Source organism: Terrapene carolina, unplaced genomic scaffold (genome assembly GCF_002925995.2).
Source record: "Terrapene carolina triunguis isolate 2854851 unplaced genomic scaffold, T_m_triunguis-2.0 Scaffold110, whole genome shotgun sequence".
Classification (NCBI taxonomy): Eukaryota; Metazoa; Chordata; order Testudines; family Emydidae; genus Terrapene; species Terrapene triunguis.
In genome coordinates this window covers 3,321,597-3,344,644 of record NW_020664461.1, presented here as the reverse complement: position 1 = coordinate 3,344,644, position 23,048 = coordinate 3,321,597, and the positions used below count along the sequence as shown (strand labels likewise).

Genomic DNA, 23,048 nt, shown 5'->3' with positions numbered 1-23,048 from the left:
GCCCATGGGCCAACTGCTGCCCAAGAACCTCCCCACTGCGGCCCGCAGAGGAGAGACCCAGAAAGCCACGCTGCCAGCAATGTCTGCTTCAGGTGCCGCCCCCTGCAGCTCCCATTGGCTGGGGGAGAAGGACAGCGATACCATCCCTAGTCGCCGGGCAGAGTCAGCGTCACTTTTTTCCCCCACAATGAATATAAACAAGTCAAAATACCAAAACACAACTATCTGATGGACACCTTGCTGCAAGCCTGAAGGTTTCAATTGCTCAGTCGCTGAGGCCAAACATCAACAAACTGACAGAACTGAAGCATTGCCAGGTGTCTGGCAAACACTAACAACTCTCTAGTAGGTGAAGAATTGTATAAAATCCTATGACAGTTTTATTATTTCTAAGAAATTCGAAAAAAAAATACAATATAAACGTTTCTTTTCTGAACACCATCTTCAGTGACATTATTGGCCTGCTGGGAGGATTTGATGACTGGGACTGGCCCTAAGGTAAACTGAGTTTGAGACCCCTGGTCTAACTGATCGCTATGTTTGGAGTCTGGAAGGAATTTTCCCCTGGGTCAGATTGGCCGAGACCCTGGGGGGTTTTCACCTTCCTCTGCAGCGTCTGGCACGGGTCACTTGCAGGTTTAAACTAGTGTAAATGGTGGATTCTCTAACTTGAAGTCTTTAAATCAAGATTTGAGGACTTCAGTAGCTCAGCCAGAGGTTAGGGGTCTATTTCAGGAGTGGGTGGATGAAGGTCTGGGGCCCTTTCTGATCTTAAAGCCTACGAATAATGTGTGGCTTTTAGAGCACTTGAATAGTTGCACTTTAAACAGAAAGTGACACTCAACGTTAAGTAAAGCAGAACAGCAACTCTGCTACGCTGGGAAAATAAGAGGCATAACTAGTAATAGAACTTAAAAGTATTTCAGTCTCACCTACTGGACCATGCTGCACTTCCCAGAAAGGGCCTGCTGGGAAAAGGCCCTCATCCATGTCTAGAAAGGGGCGTACATCCATAGCGTAGCACAAACCAGCTTGCTCTCTTCCTTGCTGATTATAAACTAGAGTAGTTCTCTGTTCTTGTCCTACCATCTTTCCTTCACTCTTATTCCCACCAGTTTAGCCAATTTTTCATTTGGTCTTGAATTTCATTTCTTGGAAGTTCCCCGCTGTGCTCCAGCAGCAGAAGACTGTTGTGGGAAACGGGGACGATACTGACCCAGGGCCAGTGGACACCAAGAGTAACCAAATACAGCAAGAGCCTGATACAGTTCAGCAGGAAGGAATGATTTTTGAAGCAGCCAAGTTGTGGTCAACCCCGACGTAACAGCAGGCTTCTCCATCTCTCTCTGTAGCAGGATTCAGCGATTCTAAGGTTTGAAGGGACCATTGTGATCATCTAGTCTGACCTCCTGTACCCCACAGGCCACAGAACGGCCCCAAAATTTCTCCTAGAGCAGAGCTTTGAGAAAACCATCCAGTCTGGATTTAAAAATGGCCAGTGGTAAGTTGTTCCAAGGGTAATTACTCACTCTTAAATTACACCTTATTTCCAATCTGACTTGGTCTAGCTTGAATTTCCAGCCATTGGATTGATATACCTTTCTCTGCCAGATTGAAGAACTCATTATATAGTTGTTTCCCCTGTAGGTACCTATAGACCGTAATCAAGGCAACCATCAACGTTCTCTTGGTTAGTCTCAAAGAGTTACTCTATTTAGCTTATCACCGTAAGGCAGGTTTTCTAATCCTTTAATCATTCTTGTGGGTCTTCTCTGACCCCTCTCCAGTTTATCAGTCTTCTTGAATTGTAGACACCAGAACTGTGTACACAATTCCAGCAGCGGTCACACCAGTGCCAAATACAGAGATAAAATAACCTCTCTCCTCCTACTTGTTTATGCATCCGAGGATCGCATCAGCTCTTTGTTCACAGCATCTCACCGTGATCTCGTGTTCGGCTGATTATCCATCCCCAAATCAGAGTCACTACTTCCCAAGAGAGAATCCCCCATCCTGTAACGTTTAGCCATATTAAAATGCATATTGTTTGCTTGCACTCAGCTTACCAAGCACTCCAGATCACTGTGTAAGTGACCTGTCCTCTTCGTTACTTACTGCTTCCTGCCCGTTTGTGTCATCCGCAAACTTTCAGTGATGATTTTATGTTTTCTTTAATAAAAATATGACATAGCATGGGGCCAAAACCTGATCACTGCAGGAACCCACTAGAAACACACCTATTTGATTGTAATTAATCATTTACAATTCCATTTTGAGACCTATCAGCCATCTTTTAACTACTGAATGTATGCCATATTAATTTTATATCACTTTTTAAAAATCAAAATGTCATGTGGTACCAAATCAAATACACTCACACTGTGTTGTATTACAACACTATTACCTGCAAAGGCATCTAGCCCAGGGATTCTCTCAACAAATGTTTTGGTGGCTTCAGAGTGCAGCCACCAACTCTTGCTGGTGGCCGCTCTGACAATTTTCCCCTAAAATACTTAATTAACTTTAGGAAAACCAAACAAATATGCACATAGACATGTCCAACTTCACTAAAACATCAACTCAATGATCACAACCCCAAGTGTACATACGCAAAACACCCAAGACAGTGAACATCCCTTACCTGGCTTTACTGCAGTCTAGGTGTCTTATTTCTATTTTAGATCAGTTCTTCAGGGTAGGGACCTTGGCTCAGATCCTCAGGGGTATTTAAGCATCTCACTCCCATTGATTTCAGAGAGTTAAGTGCCTTTGAGGAGATGAGCCAACTCTCACCGAAATCAATGGGAGTGAGATGCTTTTAAATACCTTTGAGGATCTAGGCCCTTGTCTCATTTAGTCTCTCTACAGTACCATACATGCTTCTGGTTTTCTATCCTTTTGCAACATCATTCACTGTCTGCCAAAGAACAAGGTAGGCTGCTGATGTCGTGGGGCAGTCAGTTTCCAGGCGCTGAGCAGCATAAGACACTTTGGGAAGAGACAACAGATAAGTAACCTGGATGCCAACATTGCCCTGCATAGGATGCATGTGTGAGGCCTTTTTTTTTCTGGTACCACTGCAGGTAACTCCGCACTTTATAAAGGTTTATATATGAAATGTTTATTTCATAACTAGGAACTGTGAACACTTTAATGAGCTTGTGGGATAATCAGTTTTTCCACTTTTGTCCTTTTGACCACAAGAATCATCATTTTGTTTTATTTTTATTTTGAAAGCAAGTTGGGAAACAGTTTACAAAACTGACCAAGAAAAAAAATTATGAAAATATTTAACTAGATTCATCTTTGGTTACTTCTTATTGCAGTTCCAATAAAACATACACCATTTCCATAGTTCAAAAAACATCAAAGTCAGAAGATCAATCAACATAAAAACAAGATTTGCTTTCTTTACATATTCATAAATATCCACAATATTAGAAAAAACTTGTTTTGCAAAGATTTTTTTCTGGCAGTGTTAACTTACTATTGTACACAGGCTACAAACTTCTTCCTAAGCCTTTAATTACAAGTTTAGCTATTTACAGACTGCAAAATATTAAGACATAAAACTCCTTCATAAATATGAAAATAGATCATCTTGCAAAGATCTTTAAACTTATTTAATCAAATATCCACCTGCCCAAAAAGGTTATTTGTTTTTGCATAGAAATGTAGTGACATGCAGTATAACAATAGCATTAAGTGCAAACAGGAATTATTCAAGTGTCTTTAGTTGTACTGGCAAGAAACGTTCTGTACATCAACACCTTTCAACAAAGTAGAATAAACCTATTGTAGCCCTTTGCCCTGCATCTGCTTCTTTTCAGGGGCAGCAATTTACCACATGTGCTCTCTTACTTGTATGTCACCAATCAGCAACAACAACAAAATAGCTTATAACAGACATTTAAATGAATCCAACATAGAAAGAGCTGAAGTGAATTTAAGTTAGATTTCTTCAGGAGACGTAGCAGTGTCTAGAAATAGTTTAAAAAGCCAGAATTGCGTCCATTAGAAAGTCAAAAACATGATAAAATTCAATCGGAACAAAACAACTTTTAATCGCATTACTGTAAAATGAGTGGTTTGCCTGAACTCATTTTTAGCAGTTTGTATTAATGGTCATCAATAGCTGGGAGAAGCTGCCTCACAGTATGGGCTACTAACTACACCGTGTAGGACAACAGCATCTGTGGAGGGACAAGCGACCAAGCTCCATCTAACCAATCTAGTCTAGCCTGGCTCTGCGTGGCCAGATGGACAGTTTACGGTTAGTGTTAACCAAATCAGACCGCAGAAAGTCTTGGTTTTCTGAGACTTACCAATTGAAAAACCAGACTTACATACATGTGCCACTCTCACCACATAACCTGGTACTTGGGAAAGACGTCATGCTAACAGTCCATCACCGTTCCTTGGCATTTCCATCTCTGTGACCCATCTCCAACTCGGCACCACGGGCTGGAAACGACAGGGCCGTGCCCTACACAATGCAGCTGGCTTTCTGTTTAAACAATGGAATACTCCCCTCCTCCCCCAAAAAAAATATTTTAGCCATGATGTTTATAAAACGGCTGGGGAATACAGATTTTAAAAGATACTGAAGCAAGGAAACAATTCACCCAGGGCAGGAGAGGTCAGTCGGACTGGAGCCATGGATGTGTCGCATGCCTGTCACCACAAGAGCTTCACAGTCAAGTTTAACAGAAGAGGTGAAAGCAGAACTTCCAGTGCAACAGGCATCCCCAGTGAGATGCTGCTGCAACAGCATCATTGTTTTAAGATCTCTGAACAAACAAGGAGGCGCAGTTCTTTACTCAGTCTTTGCAGTGGGACTGAAGGCAGCAGTAGGATGCGGGTTAGATTCCCTGCAGCCCAGTGATGCTTCCAGATAGAAACACTTCTTGTTATTGCTCATTTGCCTGAAGTCACAATCCTAACCCTGCCTTGTGACACAATAGCAGCTGGTGAGGATGGTTTCCTTTGCGAAAGGCTACAATTGTAAAACAAGCATCAGCTGGATGATTGTTACTTTGATTAGCTTGATCGTTTCTCAGCCTCGAACAGAAACTGCATGTATGTGGGTAGCACCTGCCAGCCAAGAAGCTCCATACTCTGTAGCCTCCCAACCGCCCAGAGAGGATACACAAGACAGAAAAACTACCAAAGAAGGAAAAAAAGGATTGCTCTAGAAATCAGCACCTTTGTGATGGAGGGGGAGTGCAGGAGCAAAGAAGGGTTAGACAATCTCATTTTTTCTTTCAAGCTACCAAGACCTGTCCCGTTGGCAAGACCTGTGCTAAGGAATTCAAGGAGGCCCAGGGATTCCTATTTAATTCTTCACAGTCAATGGGAAGGGGCAATCCAGCTGGCCACTTTCACGCAAGCACTTAGAGAGAGGAAATCTTAAGTAATCCATGGGCCAGGAGACAATTTACCACCCCACAAACCCAGGTTGTGTCCCTCGTTCTCAAACAACCTTCCTAGCTGGTCTCTAAAAACCCCTTCTTCCTCATCCTCTATTTCTCTGGGGTGAGACAAGCCGAGGAATAACCTCATTTCCATCAAGGGACACTGTTGCTTTATATTTCCCCTCCCATCATCAGTGCTGAGTCCTCCCAAGGCTGCAGCGCTGAAACACGAGTTTCCAAGTTAGTACTTGGGGAGAAATTCACTCCAGTACCAGGGGCCATTAAGTGATACAGAGGGGCTGTTGTGAATGTCAGTCTTACAGAGAAGCTGCTATGCGGCCCGGTGAGAACCAGGAATGCTAATGCAGACAAAACCCCACACATTCTAATCTGGGGAAGTGCAGGTGAAAGGACCATATAGGAAGCTGTGCAAATATAACCACTGGACAAGCTTTCCATGTATCTCTACCACAGGGCTAGCACCTGACTCTCAGACACACACAAATGTGCCTGCAGTGGCTGGCTTTAAACACACTATTGTTTCTTTCAAATTTACATTCTGGTGGAAAAATAAAACTGCACTCAGACGGTTGCTGAAGGCAGAAGCAAATGGAGATACATGTGCCTGTTATTTTCTTTTTGCCAAAGCAATACAGAACATGGAATTTATGGGGAGAAATTGATTTTCTTCAGTGCCTCTAACAAGCCGAGAGCCTTTCTTGTGAGTCTGTCCTAATCCCCTTCTCAGTGAAAGGTGTCTTTAGATTTGCATGCACATAGCTGAAAGCTTTGCTGTCAACTTCCATCGCACTGTGGGTTTTTATTCTCGGACAAATTTATTAAGCAAGCTACTTGGTGTACATAGGGACAGATTGTTATTGCAGTGGCAACGGCACCACATGAGGAGGAATGGGATGTCTCACAGGACTGGACAAGGATAACAGGACCCTTTGGTCTCTGGGTCACTGAGTCAAGCCTGGCCAAGGTCAGTAGTGAGTTGTTCCCAGAATGCTGTTTGGTGGGTGTATGTGGAAAGAATTCATGGTGTCAATTCAGTTCCTCATGGACAAATGTTTTTATTTATGGTTTCACAAGAGGCCAGTGAATGAATGTGCCTGAGCTACCCCTCTTTCAACCCAACAGTAATCTCCCTCGGTGGCAGGTTAGATACACAGACGGCTGCGTGTATGGGGGAAAACCTAAAGTGTTGTGTCCTGTGCTGTATCTGTAGGGATGCACACGGGTCTGCAGTCTCCAAGGCTGTCAAGCCAGCCTGTTTCACTGGGACTAACAGATCACTGGATCAGAAACTGAATCCCAGGGAACAAGCAGCATACAAGAGAATGGCTTCCTCCTGTTACTCAGCAGGTACTTGGCGTGCTGCTACGTGTTCAGACTGCTACAGGCAGAAGATTTGTGTTTTCCTTGCTTTTGAAATCAGTTTGTTCCCGAGTGTGGTGTGAGCCTGCAGATCCTGTTAGAGATCTGAAAGCATCTGTATCTGCCTGGCACTGTCCAAGAGAGAGCCTCTCTTCCAATATCAGACCAGGCTCCCAACTGAATTCACACGCACCAGGTAGACAGAGTGCTAAAGTGAAAGATGCAGGGCTGGGGTTCAAATCACTTACACACTACCAAGCTCCTGCTGCATACAGCCCTGCAATGATTATGGGACCTTATGGGACCCCAGGTGGGCATCCTGCCCGATGCTGGTTGCAGTAGTTGCCTCTTGTAGTGAGGCAAGGGACGATGTACACATTTAAAAATAAAATAAAAAAATACTGTCTCTTCAGATGCGCTTTGCAGCCTCCTGTTTGATGGCCGGTTTCTATGATCCACTGAAATATCCAAGACTTAGCACTACCGGAAAAAGTTAAAAACTAAGTGAATGGGGACCGTGTGTTCCCACAAGAATGTATCTGGGTTTTAAGCCCTCTCCTTAAATGTCACATTTTGACTGTGTGCTGCCAGATGCTGACGTATTAGGAGGTGCCAGTGAAAGTGGGGCAGAGCTGTCCATATCCAGGACTTCAAATGACAATGTCTCTCTGCCAAGCTCCACAGAGGGGTTAACACTGAATGGAGGCTTGGAAGCCTCTGGCAGCAAGTTCTTCCGGATCTCATCTTCCACCTCCATGTCTTCAGAGGAGGCACAGCTCGCAAACGCTCTCAAGGAGCTGCCTTCCTCAGAGTTGACTGAATTCTGGGCTGAGCGCCCCTTGTATCTTAGGGACTCGGGCTGAGCCTGCACTAGCAGCTGGTTATATCCTGGATCCTCTCTTGTGTTCTTAACAGGACAGAATCCATTTTCCTCCTGGGACTCTGGCCCATCAGAGTAGTCCATGTCCTCCTCTTGCTCTGGCACCGAAGGAGAGTCCTGCCTGTGAGATCTGACCTGAAAGGGAGGGATTTCTGATACTCCATACTTACTGCTGCTCAGGAGTTTTTGCCGCATCTCAGCCCCTAGCTGGGTCGAGTCGCACCTACTGACCGTTGAAGACAGACCCCCAAAAGGGACATAATCTTTATGCAGAAGTTCGGGAGAGACTGGGAGAGATCTGCACCGCCTCCCAGGGGAGAAGGAAAATTCCTGCCAGTCCGTGCTATAAGCCTGCCTGGACAGGAGCTGGCTAGCCTTCAGGCAGTCCTCTGCCTCTGGGGAGTGCAAGTCAAACACAAGGGAGATCACAGACTTGCTTGGCATGTCAAAAAATTTGATCTTCCCCCCCTTCAGATCTTCCCTGGCATTGAAGGGGTTGACTTTCCGTGCTGCCCCCTTGCTTGGTGTGTAGTAGGGGTCCTGTACATTGATCTTCCGGGAAGGCTTGCGGGAGAAGATATCCGACTGACTGCGTGACAGCAAGATATTGCGGCGTGGGCGGGGTGACTTGGGAGGGATCTTGTCATCCAGTGAACTCAATCGCTTTATTCCTTGTCCTTTTTCAATCAGCCCTGGGTAGGAGAAGAGAAACACCTTTAGCTTTGTGGCCAGGCATGCTGCTGGCCTGGCTCACTCCAGCTGGGTCACAACCTTACAAGGAAGGGGGAGATTCCTGACTTATAAATGATACGCTCTTGGGTTATCTGCGAGTTCCTGCATGGGATCCCTGCGGGCAAGGAAGGTTGGAAAGTTTTGTTCCCGTCATTCCCAAGTGCAGCGCATGCTGAATGCAGAGCGATCTAGCATCCTAAAATGGAGCCATATCCTTTTGCGACTTTTTTTTTTTTAATTTAAAAAGGACAACTGAAATAATCATTTAAAAGTATTGCTTCCCTGTGCTACTAACCTCTTAAATTATTCAAACTGAAGTAATTCTGAAGTTTGAATTTGCTTTTCACCATTGGTGCAGTTTTACTTTCTTCATTCCACTCAGACTGGTCAGTTTAACTATTATTTATGGTCAAATCTGTCCACACGAGGAGCAATGCTAGTTTTGGTTTTACAATACAGCAGGGAAGTGAAAACCCAAAGGAGATGGTCGTTTTACAAACTTTGATATGAATGATTATACAAACCCTACATTTTGAGTGGTGCGTCAAGTCCCATGTCAGTAAATTGACAGGCCAATGGACAGATCTTTTGAAGGGGATAGTTAGTAGCGGTTTTCTTTTTCTAGCCTCTTTTGTGTCCCATATACTAGCAGAACTAACTCAAGTGCAGGATCTGTTGAGGAAACTTACCATTAAAAAAAGCTAGAGCACAAAACACTAACACAAAAACGCTGAGAGTGAGGTTTTCACAAAAGCTTAAGACACCCCCATGCTGTGAAAGGTGAAGGCAAAAAAAAAAATCAATACTTCCCTCTGGAAGTGGAGAGATTAAAATTCCATATGAGCCTTCACACAGTACATTATCCAGTGCAGAAACTAGGGAGACAGTAGTTTGACTTTGTAACAAGAGGTTATAAACACTGTTTAAATCCATGTAATAAAAGCTGCGTCATTAGAACAGGGTGGAAAAAGATATTCATAATTATTCAGGAGGAAATTTTTTAAAAGGCTCTCCTGAGAGTTAGCACCTAACTACTACTGACTTTCAATTGGAGTTGGGAGCCTCTCTGCGCTTGGAGCCTCTGGAAGTCCTGCTCAGCTACCACAGGGCAATGCTGATTGATTAGGAGGGAAGTGGAATATTTTCTTCTCAGGATTTTTGTTTGCGGGATAGATGCATATAGATACCTACTTTTCCTTCAGACCCTGTTACAGTTTAGATTGTGTTCAGAAGGACATGACTGGCCCAGAGTGAAAGAGGTCAGTTAAAGCATGCTGTGTAAGAGCTCCCTATCACTATGGGAACCTGAGAGCTGCTGGGGATGGAGGGTGTAAGAAGGGGAGCTTCCCATGGCACATGCTTTCCCCCTAGCCAGCACCCCACTGGTACACACCCTCTTTTGTTTGCAATGTAGAACTTTTTGATTTTTAAAAAGTGGACTATTGGGTTTCAACCCCAAAAGCCAACTCTATAAAAGCTGCAAACTAGTCAGACTTCTCACTATCCTGCAACAATAGCTCCTATCCCTCCGCACACTAGGTGGCACTAAGGCGCTGCACAGAAAGGCACTCCAGGCCACCAAACATTCCCCACTGGGTTTCGGTTTTAGTCTTTTCTCCAGAGCTCACAGCATTTCTGGGCAAGAGATAAAAATCTTGTATCTACTGTGCCCTTTATCCTGAAGGATCCCAAAGCACTGCACAAATGCTACATGTACATACACCAGAGAACTATATTTATACCAGGGTGTGGTGGGGATAAACCATGTGCCACACTGACAGGACATGAAAAATTGCATTTATCATGCACCACTGTACCGCCAAATCCAATTCTACCAGGATTCATTCTGCCATCCCAAACCCCTCAGCAACTTGTGAGGCCCTGGACCCCCCTCACTGCTTTACAACACTTATTTGTAGCTCTGGCTACTTACACGATTTGAGAGCTTAAAACTGCAACAGTAGGAGTTACAGCTTTTTGACTGGTTATAGAGGTCTCTAAAAAATGTCCTTTCCCTCAGAGGCCTGTGTACAGTTTGACCTGTGGTACTAAGGCATCCGGCTTTACAGAAGGAAGGAAACGTACAAGAAGGGCCGATAACTTTGGTCTGAAGTCGTTCTCTATAAAACAGGGCCTGTAAGGAATGTGTGGTATTGTGGCAGGAGATAGAGAGGTCATTGTGATTAAGAGTGCCTGTCAGGGGTAGCATCTTCCTCTACATGGGCCATGTCAGCACTTCGTTGTCAGGTGCTTGTAATACCCGAGCGACAGACAGACATTGTTGGTCTAGGTAGACTATCCGTCCGTCTCAGAGCGGGAGCGCCTGTATTCCCTTTATGATCAGATACTGAAGCAAGGTTTTTCCAGCACACTGCTCAAGATGGAGCTCATTAAAGGAACTGGGAGAAAATAAAAAAAAGTCTTAAATCTTACTTCTGTTTTTACATTTTTCGCAGGAAGTGGGTAGAAGGAACTGTCCCTTGTGACATGAAGCACTTTATCTTCACTACAGTCATCTCTAACAGCCATTGCAGAAATGCACCCCCCTCACTCACACCTTTGGAAATCGAGATAGGTTTTCTCTCTGGGCCATCCAGATTCAGCAACTTCCTCTCTCTTTCAGACTCCTCATTTCTCAGGCGGTTTAAAATCTCCTCCAGTGTTTTGACGATGTCGGCAAATGAAGGACGTAATTTTGGGTCCATCTGTGAATGTATGCAAAAGCCAAATAAATCAAGTAGTCTCCTCCAAGCCATCCTATCTACAGAGCTGTGTAGATGAAGGGACAATTTTCAGGAATTTAGTAAATTCAGATTTGGTGGGGGCTGTTAGGAAGTGGAACATAATTCCATGCCCAGTGCAAACTTCGTGACAGTAAGTGGGGGTAAAACAGCAAGTACGTATCACAGCCTATGTCCATTAGTAAATCTAAGCCTAGCTGTACGGAAGACTTCACAATTAACTGTCAAGCCTCAGGCTTAGGTAGTGGACATGGTCTGGAGCCTAAACAAACTCCTTAAGGGGGAGTGCAATGTTCCTATTTGTATTGGGGAGTTCATAGTGCCAGGATCTCATTTCTGGATCCCAGTAACTTCTGAAGGATTACATATCCATCCAGTTTCAAAGGATGCCGGGATCAGTGCAAATTATACTCAGAGCTGTTTGTTCCTGCGTAGGCATGTCACTATTTTAAAAGTTTTTAAATTTTTCCTTGAACTACTAGCGGCTGTTATGAAAAGCTGCCCGGACAGCCTAGCTGATTAGACAAGAATCTGACACCTTTAAATATTATTGCTTTCCACTTTGCCCTTGTTCGTTTCCACATAGTGCCCAGTATGTTGGTCCTGGATCTCTACTACAGAATTCCTGCAGCAGACAAGAAGCGAGAGACTGTATATAGGTAGATAAAGCCAATACATTGTGAAAAGCATCTTACAGGACCACTACTGAGTCAGCGAACATCTGTTGCCTAGTAGAAATAGGTCTCTAGGTAAAGGTTAAAACGAGCTTTATGGGAAACCATGATGACCCTTTCAAGTGGCTACTCAAGACGAGGGTTGCCTACTAGATACTGGGCCTTAGCACAGGTTGTGTGTTAAGCTGCTCTATGTAAAAAGGTTTAATTCTGCAGATAAAAATTAACTTAAATGCAAAGCTAGAAACACAAGGAAGACCATCAGCTAGAGGCAAACAGAGAAGAAATTCCTGACTCCAAAATCAGAGTCCTTGCAGTACAGATAGCCTCAGACCGATCCCACCCGCAACACAATGCTCAGGGGGCAGCAATGCTTTGTAAAAGGCTTCCCTGAAACTGCCCTGCAGTTCCTAGGAGATGGAATCGACTGACGAAAACTAAAATCACTGGCCAGGGATGCAATACTATGGCGGAGAATTCAGACATACAACAATAAAGAATACATGACCAAATCCTCAGCCCCATTCTGGTTGCTTTAAATGGCACAAAAGGGCAGCTGGGTATTTCTGACATAGGAGACTATCTGGGTGGCGTAAAGCCAGCATAGCCAGCTCTAATCTCTCTCCATGCCACAGAAAGTGGGAAGGGGTGGTGCCAGAGCACACTGCTTTGGCAATCCTTATCCATGTAATGGACCCCGGGGACCACTGCAAGCTGTAAGAAATTAGAACGGCTCTTAGGCCAGGATCTGTGAGGGGTAGAGGCAGCAGAAAGGTAGCTTAGAGACACCTTTGCCTCTTCCCTCCTCAGCTACTCCAAATCTGCTCTGGTGCAGCGGAGGATTCAGCCCTCAAGACCATAGATCCCACAGCCCACCTTATACCCGCGGGACTTTTGGAATGAACATACATGGTTTCATTTGTAAGTTGGCATGCAGTGTGACTTACAGCTGCAGTGGGGACTTCCATTTTGGATTTCCTGGCTTGGCCATGTTTAAATTCAACCACAACGGCGAATTACAGAAGTTTTTTTATGCACTGAACTTGTATTTCTGTTTTTACTGCTCTCCCTAGGCAGCCTTAAATGTTGTCACTTGCTGCAGGAAACACCAGGTCTCTGCATATTTATGGTGCAGTTAATTATGCTGAGCCACACAGTTTCCATTACTGTTTGCTGACTTGTGAAATAATAAGAACATGACATATGATTGCTTCCACCCTCAGCGCAGACCTTGAGGTATACGAGCAAGATTGCTTACTAGCAAAGCACAAAGAGTGTATAAAGATTCAAGGAAACCTTATCTGGGTTCCTTTTCGCCATGTGTATTTGTTGAATGAATTACAACATGTCCTCCAGTGAAAGGAATTTTGTTAATGGTTAAATCTGTGGGGCAACTGTTTCAATTTATTTCCTGGTGCTGCTTTTGGGCCCACAGTCACACTCCGAGAAGGAACGTTTAATTGGGAAGCGCATTTGGTGCGAGCCAATAAGTAACAATTCTCCTTCGGTAAATAAACCTAAGCCTTATATGAGAATATAAAAGTCATTTCCCCTCTCAGAGAAAAGCATCTAGTGCTGGGAAGCGGCTTTGAATCATGCCCCATGGTCTAACTGACTAAGCCAGGCCCTGGGCGCTGGGAACGCTCACATTTTAACCCTAGCTCTAATAACACTATTTAGCACTCACTGTATAGAATACTTCAAATGTTCAAAGCACTTAATAAACGTTAATCGATCCTCACAACACCCCAGCGAAGTGTTCTCTTCACTGAATTAATGGAGAAATCAAGGCAGAGAGGTGCAGTGACTTCCCCATGGTCGTAGGGAAAAGTCACTAGCAGCATCAAGAACAGAACCTGGATGTTCCTGACTCCCTTCCCCCAATTCCTCTAGACCAGGCTGCTTTTGGCTCTGTGCAGCTTGACGCTGTTGGATCTGATTATCAAAGCAGCAGAGGGCCCACATCCAACTGAATTTATTGGGAGCACCCACATTTCCAACTGAATTCATTCAGGTGCTCAGGTACCTCAAAATCACGCCTAAAAGAAACTGTAAGCTGGCCACCTAATAAGAGAGACAGCCACAAGGAGATGTTACTTACCTTCTACAGTAACTGGAGTTCGAGATGTGTCCCCCTAGGGGTGCTCCATGTCAGAATGTATGCATGCCTGGGCACTCTTGATCAGAGATATTCATCAGCAAAGTCTGTGGGTCCGCACCTGCACCCTAGACACCCTTGTGCGCCGGTACAGGGGTATGTAGGGAAGGGCCAGACCTGCTGCCACTCTAGTTCCTTCTAAACCATGAAAATCCAGCGAAAGACTCCAAGGCAGAGGGTGGGTAGTGCAGCACCCGTAGGGATGCACATCTCATAGCACTCCAGTTCCTGTACAAGGTAAGAAACCTCCTCTTCTCCTCTGAGTAGTGTCCCTATGGATGCTCCGCATCAGGAGATTCCTGAGCAGTACTTCAGTTACAAAGGAGGGTGCCAAGGAGATGGATTGAGTAGGGACTGTAGAACAGTGTCCCCAAAAGCTGCGTCAGCTCTCGAAGAAGGCACAAGAGCATAGTGGTGGGAAAACATGTGCACCAAATACCAGGTGGCTGCCCTGCAGATGTCTGAGACGGATATATTTTTCAGTAGGGCTACAGATGTAGATTAGAGTCCTGGTGGAACAAGTATGGGGCTGGGGACACAACCCTCCCTCTCCCCACCTGGCTTCATAACTAAGATGCATCCTGCAACCCAATTGGACAGTCTTTGGGTGGAAATCGCCTGTCCTTTCATTCCTTCTAGGTGAATCTCTAAAGGGCCTAGTCCCATCTAGGTAAAAGGCAAGAGCTCCGTTTTCGTCCGGCGTATGGAGGCGCGTTTCTTAAAAACGCCAGTATGTGAATCTCCTGATTAATGTGGAATTCTGAAGAACTTTTAGGTAGGAAGTGAAGGTGTGGGTGAAGTGTCACCTTACCACAAGAGAACACTAGTAGGTCAGCCATTAAGGCTCCAAGCTCCCCTCTCTCCTGGCTGAGATGATGGCTGTGAAGAACGAGGTTTTAAGGGACAAATGAAGGGATGGGGGAAGGGATGAAAAGTTGTGATGGCAGCTAGATGAACCTTAATGGAGTTCAGCAATGAGCCTTGGTTTTTAAATTCAGCAAGTAATCCAGAACGTGTGTCAGGACTCGAGCAGAGATATAGACTGCTGGCTGCACCAAGTCTGGAAGCGTTTCCACTTCTGGAGGTAAGTTTGTCTTGTCAAGGGTTTTCTATCATTAAGCAACACGGTTTGTGGCTCTGGGGAGCAGACTTGTTCTACAGCACAGAGTCATCTAGTAGCCATGCCTTGAGGTGAAGAGGGGGTGGGTCCCAACTCCTGGACAAGCAGATTCACTGTCAGGGGAAGGTGGAGAAGGGATTAGACAGACAGACATATGCGAATCAGCTCTGGGAACTACACCATCCTCTTAGCACTGTCATGGTGGAGGCAGGTTACTCATTTTTCTGGTTTCATTTGTTTAGGACCTAGAGCAGGAAAGGCATCAGGGGATAAGCATATAGCAATATGCCAGGTCAAGGGATGACTAGAGCATCTCCAGTCAAGTTGTGGAAACACACTCCCCTTGTTTGCACTGGATGGCATCACAAAAAGAGATTCTCTGGATGACCCTAGGTAAGACATCTCTCAGAATACCTTGTTGTTCAGCTCCCACTCATGGTCAATAGGGAAACCCGCCATTGTGTTCTGTGCTCCTGGTAGATAAACTGCTGAGATCCGTATATGGTGTGATAAGCACCAGTTCCATAGTTTTAGCAATTCAGTGAATAAAGACTGGAACCTTGCTCCTCATCGTCAGTTGATATAATACATTGCTGCTCTATTGTCCAGCAATATTCTGATCAGATGGCCCCAGATGTGGGGTGGGAATGCTGGCAAGTGTAACAAACAGCTCTGAACTCTAATATGTCGATATGAAGGATCTCCACCTGAGGTGATGTAATGCACACTCCCAATGAGGGGTCCATTTGCTCTGAGCTGTGACGTTTTGGGAGTGTGCACCCCAGTCTATCAGGGAGGAGTCTGTAGTGATGATCCTTGTGGGCAGAGGCTGAAAAAATGGAACTCCCACAAACACCATTTTGTGGCCTTTCCACCAATTTAGGGAATTAAGGACCCTCTGAAGTATGGGCACCCACTTGGCTAGACTGTGCTTGTTGGGGACACTGATGCTTCTCAGCCAGGCTTGAAGACACAGAGCGTAGTCTTGCTAAGGGTATCCCAAACATACAGGCTGCTACGTGGCCCAGGACTTGCAGGCTAGCCCTTGCTGTCGTTTGCAGGCTGTATGGTATTGTTGAAACAAGGTTGGACATTGTGACAAATCTGTCTTTGGGCAAGTATGTTCTGGTAGTGGTGGAAAAGCAGAGTGGCGCTGATGAAGTCTATTTGATGAGTGGGTGTAAGGGTAGACTTTTCTGCATCGAGAAGGAAGCCCAGTAAGTGGAACAGAAATAGGGCCATACTGGCTGTTGTCTGTACCTTGAGAAATGAGCAACCTTTCAGGAGCCAGCCAGCCAGGTAGGGAAAGATTATTATTCCTATGTGGAGAAGATGGGCTGCGGCAGCGGAAAGGCCAAAGAATAGGATATTATACTGGTAGTGGTCCCTGCCAACCATGAAAAGTCACACGCATCTGGGCGAGGAGTGAGTGACAATATGACAATAAGTATCCTAAAGAGCAAGGGAGACAAACCAATCTCCTAGATCCAGGGAGGGAATTATCACTGCTGGGGTTACCATTCTGAATCACTGAAAGCGAACAAAGGTGTTCAGAGTCCTGGGGTCCAGAATTGGTCTCCACCCTCCATTTTACCTTGGGACCAGGAAGTACTGAGAATAGAACTCTTTTCTGACAAAGCCCAGTGCAACAGGTTTGACTGCCCTTAGCATTAGGAGGGATTGTACCTCCTGCCTCAAGAGACCCTTGTGAAAAGGGTCCCTGAAGAGGTACGGGGGTGAGGACGGAGGACAGAAAGAAGCTGAACTGGATGAAGTAACCTGTAGATCTCATCTCCAGGATCCATCTGTCTAAGGTGATGAGCTCCCAAAAAGGTAGAAAATGGGAAAGACAATACCCGTAAGGGTGATGGGGGGGATAGGTGCAGCATAGGATCTGCAGTGGGAGAGTTTGTGACCCTTGACCAATGGTCAAAGCAGTTGTTTTCAGGGTTTTGCTGACTGCGAGGTTGCTGCAAAAGACAGCCCTTTCTTAGTGAACCTGGGCTTCTTCCGGGGGGTTCAAGCTGGTCTTATGGGCTGGTACTGGATTTGGTGAGACCGTTGAGCTGTCTGCAATCCATGGTATTTTCTGCTTGTCGCAGGTGCTCAGGTGCCCAAAAAACTCATTAGTATTGCCCGGGAGTCTTTAAGAGAACAAAGGGACCAGTCTGTGATGTCACTAAATAACCTGAGGCCCTCGAAGGGAAGGTCCTCAATGGTGTTTTGTGCCTCCCGGGGAGGCTAGAGGACTGCAGCCGAAAAGCTCGGCATTTGATTATTGCCGTAGCTACAGAACATGCAGCTGTGTCAGCAACATTGAGCGAGGCCTGGAGAGATGCCTTGACAACCAGGGAGCTGGGCGTGGAGTGAGAAAGAAAATACTCCAAGCTTCTGGGTGGGATGTAGTACTTGTCAGTCCATTTACACACCGGAGGCACAGAAGCTGGAGTTTGCCAAACCGTATGGACGGACACCACCAGAGCATCGTTGATGGGAAGGCGATTTTGCCCTGAGGATATATGAAGGCTGTCCATTAGGAAGTGTTGGGGTTCCCGTATCTCCTCCAACATAATATGTAAGGCCTTGAAGTCATCAGCACAGGCTAGTTGGGCAGGAATGACAGCTCATCGGGAGAGGAGGAGGATCTGTGGGAAGGTCGTGTTTCTTCTTCCTCAGCTGGGTTTTGCTCCTCTTTAAGACCCTCCTGTGGAGCAGGACCTAAGAGCGTTGGTGGTTGTTCCTGGTGTGTCCTCTTGCAAGACGGGACCCTATAGAAACGGACACCATAAGGGGCCCATGGGTTCCAATAAGTCCATTGTAGTGGGGCTTAAGGGAAGGTTGCAGGATCTTAACATTGTCATTCTTATCTCTTGCTGGGAGTTTCCTGCCGCAGGGTTTACCTCAACGGAGGGAGGCTAGAAATGGAGGAACTTTGAATAGACACCTCTGAATCAGGTGAGGTGTCAACCCCCATGTCTATCAGAAGGGCAAGTGGTGCCAGTACTGGTGGTCGAGTTGGTACTGGGGCACAGAGAGGGTCCTGTAACTGCATCGGTACTGGAGGTCAGTAGTTGGTTGGCTAATGAGATGGTACCGGAGAACATTGTGCGATACCCCGCGGTCTCTGAGTGCTCCATCAAAGGAGTTTTAATCTGCCCTCCCCCTATTTCTTAGGTCTGCTTTAAAACCTGAGCAGGACTTGAGTCTGTCCCAGGCAGCAGAGGAAGCTTGAATGTCTGTTGCTGTGGGGTGGGGGGGAAATCCTATGGCAGGTCTGGCAGGGTTTGAACCCTGGGGTCTTTGTGTAACCCATACTCAAGGCCACAGATCAAGGCCCGGGGAGGGAGGCCCAGATCAGACAAGTGAAATGGGGAAAGGGAACACACCCCTGTCAAAAAAGCACAAACTGTGTTAAATAACTATAAACAAAGAAAATACCAAAGGTTAACAGAGAGTGGTAGCAAACTGCATAGCTAGGTAAGGACACTGCAACGCTCTGTCTCAAGCTGCAGGTGGTTGAGAAGGAACTGGAGTGGTGGCAGGTCCAGCCCCTTCCTGTACACCTTCAGACCGGATCACAAGGGTCTCTAGGGCGCAGGCATGGACCTGCAGACATTGCTGACAAAATCTCCAATTAAGAGTGCATGGGCGTGCACGGGCGTGCACATCCAGACACGGAACACTCAGAGGGACATTAAAGAAGTATTAAACGGTCACTTTTGAAAATTTGGCCCTTCATCTCTCCGTGCTTTAGTTTTGCTAGCTGTAAAAACAGGAGAGTGGAACCTAAACATCAGTCAATGTCTCTTCAGTGCTTTCAAAACGTAAAGTGCTACCGCACAGCGAAGTATCATTACAGTTTTACGCCAATGGCTGGCTGAAAGCTTATTGTACATTGCTCCACTCCACACAGTCCTCCTTTATAGAAAGGCATCAGAGAATTAATTTCTAATAAATCAGTGTGTCTATGCACTATGGTGGCTGGATTCTAAGGGATTCGTTACCCTAGTAATGCTAGTAAAACACAACTGGTTTTGACCACAGCACACATGGGCAGTCTGCTAGAGGTTGCTCCGCATGCCAGTCCCACTGGCTCAGGAAGCTGAGTGAGCACTAGATTTTTTTTTTTTTTTTTTTTTTAAACAAACTATAGTGCTGGATTTTGGAGGGCACTGGTTTTGGCTCTTCCCCTTTGAGCAGAGTACTCACATTACAGCAGTTGAAGGTCATCTGGAGGAAGTCAGGGGGACAGTCTCCCACCATGTGCTGAAAGGCATCATAATCTAATCCAAAATTCTGCACAAACAGAAAGAACAAAGAGTGTCCTGATGTATATTTCCCCTCTATTTCCCCAACCATCTTCATTTCATGGGTTACTACATACAGTTATCAGGAATAACCATTAACACCACCTCTGCAAGCAGCCACAGGGAAATGAGCATTTGTGAGAAAACTTCATGCACTACAATGGGCAGACTGAATTTCCCATGGGGATTATCTGCTAGAAAAGGCTTTCAGGAGAATGATTTGACTTCAAAGCCATCATTCTTCCTGAACCGGGTCATAATTCATTACCTTCTAGTTCCAGATTTCTGCACAATTCCAATGTGTATCTATTGTTTTAGTTTACAGCTATTCAAAGCAGGACAGAATTATGAAGGGACCCAGGTGTGACACACTTTGCATGTATGATCACCACTTTTACAAGACTATGATAAATTTTGTACAAAGTATGCCTTGTGAGGTATCATTTGAAAACTCGTAACCTACTGAACATTATTGTTTTGATAAAATTAGTGTAGCAGCATTGTATGTAAAGTTATGAGATTTTATGGTATATCATTGCTGTAACATGTTCCAAGGTTAGAAAAGCAGCTCAAACCAGTTCCTCGGAGACAGAAGGCTAGTCAGCACCTCAGACAGGCGTCAGCATAATCAAATAGACTATTGCGTGGGAAAATGGCCGTTCTTTGGCAGGAAGAAGGGTATGAATGAGAAATTTACATTTTGGCAATGAAACAGCTGGGGGCTCCTGTGTGACAGACTGGCTATCGCCTATACCCCAGCTGGAGGTAATCCTCAAAGAGGAGAGAAAGGTATAAGAATAGAGGACACTCAACACACATCACTTCTCTTCTCCATTCCTCTCTGCTTATGGAAGGAACAACGATCGAAGAAACTGAACTGGGGGAGGGGTCCTGGCTGGGAGGCTTTCAGTCAGTGAAGACTGCAAAAAGCATGAGGTGAGAACAGCCTTTGCTTTGAATACATTTAGCTTGCTAAATTAGTTATTAGTTTGCATTTTATCTTTTATTTTCTTTGTAACTAATACTGACTTTTATGCCTCATTACCTGTAATCACTTAAAATCTCTCTTTCTGTAGTTAGTAAACTTGTTTCATTGTTTTATCTAAACCAGTGTTTGGATTGAAGAGTTTGGGAACCTCCATTTGGGATAACAAGATTTGTGCATATCCTCTTCTATTATTGAAATGACAGACTTTCTATGAGCTTGTACTGCACAGAAGGAAAGAGTGAGGCAGTACAACATGCACATTTCTGGGGAGAAGTCTGGGACTGGGAGTTTACTGGTGTCATCCTGTAATGTAATTCATGAGTGGTTAGCTAGAACACTCATATAATTCAGCTGGGAGTGATTTTGCATGCTAGAGGCTGTGTGAGAGCAGGCCCAGGAGTGGTTGTTCTCACAGTAAAGCTGTGTAAAAGACACCCCAGATTGGAGATTTGAGGGGCCACAGCTGTCCATCTGTCCAGATTGTACCCAAGGGAATGTCACACCATGTTCCGTTTGTTTTATTTGGGACTGGTTGAATGGTTTCAATCAATATTAAAATGAGACTTAACAGATCCCTCAACACCCAATGAAAACTCTAGGGATCCAGAAGACTGCCCTTTGACAGTGATCTGAACACATGCTGCTGACTGATCAGTGTCTGTTACTGTCAGGAAAAATAAGACAGGAAGAAAGGGGGAGAGGGAGAATGAAAGTTGCGGGCAGAGGATAGAGAGGAAAGAAACTGAAAGGTAAGAAGGGATAGAGGAGGAGGGAAAAACAGCAGTAGCAAGGGCAATAAAGACAATAGGACATGGAAACCAGATATTAGAAAGAAAAGGGAGGAAAGTGAACAGTAAAACATAACAGGCCATGAAACAAAGTGCAGAAAAAGAAGAACAGGAAGCCTCTAGAGACAGGGAAAGTCTGGAGGGGGGACACCATGCAGGTAGAGTGAATGAGAGACAGAAACAACTGCCAAAACCTGAAAGCTGATCCGGGAAGGGAATTCACCATGTTTAAAATGTTTTGAATCATGTCTATAGGTTTAAAAAGTTAAGGTTATTGGCTTGGTCCAGTTCCAGTGAGGCAAGATATAAAATTAAAAGCACTACTTTTCAGATTTGGTCCTACCTTTGAGAGCTTTGCAGTACATGTTATTATTCAAGGTGATTTTATGGCACATGCTGCTATGCCATTGATCACATCAGTGGAGAGAACAGTGCACAGTTCGTAGACTAATACAAAGGAGATTTTCACATGCAGTGTTGTTCATGTGGTTCTGGGAGCTCTATTCTGTATTATTACCATGTTTTCCCATCATTAGTTCAAACAGTGTAAATGAATTGCATAGTTAGTCTGTGATGAAACCGGAAACTTTAGATTTTCATCACAGCCAACTGATGAAATGGTCAACTGTGCAAAATTTTGCACTGGGACTAGCTGCAAAATCATCAGATCCCTCAAGGTGTCCCCTTCTGAAGGGAGACAGAAGAAAGGAAAACACTTGCTTCACAACATCTTAAATCCTGAGTGGTTATCAATTTTTTGAACTGGAGAAGGGGGAGGGAATTTCACATCAGCCCAAAGAAGACGACCAAAAACTACTCAACAGATGGGGCCTGACCTAAACCAACTGAAGTCAATGGGAGCATTTGCACTGACTTCAAAGGATTCTGGATCAGGTTCATGGTGCTTAATACAGTATAAACTAAAATAGGGCTGGGTCAAAATGTGTACCATGGCCACTTGTTTAATAAAGAGGAGTGGCCCACAGAGAATGCTGGTCCCAGCATGCAACACTCCATATTGATCCATAATGGAGCGCTGCTTGCTGAAACTAGCAGACTCTTCAAGCTGCCCCTCTGTATTAAACAGGAAGTTGGCTGCAATCTGTTCCATGTTATGCCAATTAGATGCAGCTCTTGGGCTTCTGGCAAGTTTCCAATGCAATCTTCAGTTGGAGGAAGGCTGAGTAACCCTGTGCTAAAAATGTGGTCTCAGTGCCATTCTCTGCAAGAAGCTCTGCCAAAGGACAGATGCTTTGTCAGAGGCCCCCTTAACGGTAACAGCCATTCATCATGCCTTTGGCAGCCATGCTGCAATTATTAATGACCAAACATCACTCGTGAGCATTCCCCACCTCCCACAGGCCTTATACATGCTCACCACTTACCTCTGTGCGAGGGAGATAGTCAGGATCTGCCTGTATCCTGGCTATAATCTCACAGAGAATTATACCGTAGGAGAACACATCCGCCTGAGAGAGGAAAAAATAACCACATAGCTTAATTATGAACACTCAGCCTTCTTATCTGCCACTAGGTTTCTCCTGACCACAGGGTGATTTTCAAAGGCTGTCCAGAGCAGCCATCCACCCCCAGAGCCCCATGACGAATAACTGTCAGTAACATTTCCCGCATGTTTATTTAGTGGAAACATGTTCACAGTGCAGGTATAATAAAATTCCTGCACTGGAGTGTTACATTTTACTTCAGACACTGCTGCGCTGGCAGTGTAAAGACAAATGAAATCCTGCTCCCCTTTCCCGATGCAGTGTTCAGTCACAAGACAGACTCATTTATCACTTGCTCTCAGGGAGTCAGAGTTTCACAGATTCTTGCCATCTGGCATTTGCCCAAGTTATTAAACCTGAG

The 23,048-nt window shown here is 45.1% G+C and overlaps 1 protein-coding gene across 1 annotated transcript in view; it reads right to left on the bottom strand.

Annotated features, from left to right (window-relative positions):
* Positions 1-3,215: 3,215 nt before the first annotated feature.
* The window catches only part of TESK2 (testis associated actin remodelling kinase 2), a 94,736-nt gene continuing 74,903 nt past the window's right edge, over positions 3,216-23,048 (bottom strand). Inside the window, exons 7-10 of the mRNA XM_024197687.3 lie at positions 22,568-22,651; positions 19,309-19,395; positions 10,964-11,111; positions 3,216-8,366 (exon numbers count right to left, since the gene is read on the bottom strand). Of these exons, the coding sequence (XP_024053455.1) occupies positions 7,354-8,366; positions 10,964-11,111; positions 19,309-19,395; positions 22,568-22,651 (1,332 nt within the window). The 3' untranslated portion in view covers positions 3,216-7,353. The remainder of the gene's footprint in view (positions 8,367-10,963; positions 11,112-19,308; positions 19,396-22,567; positions 22,652-23,048) is intronic.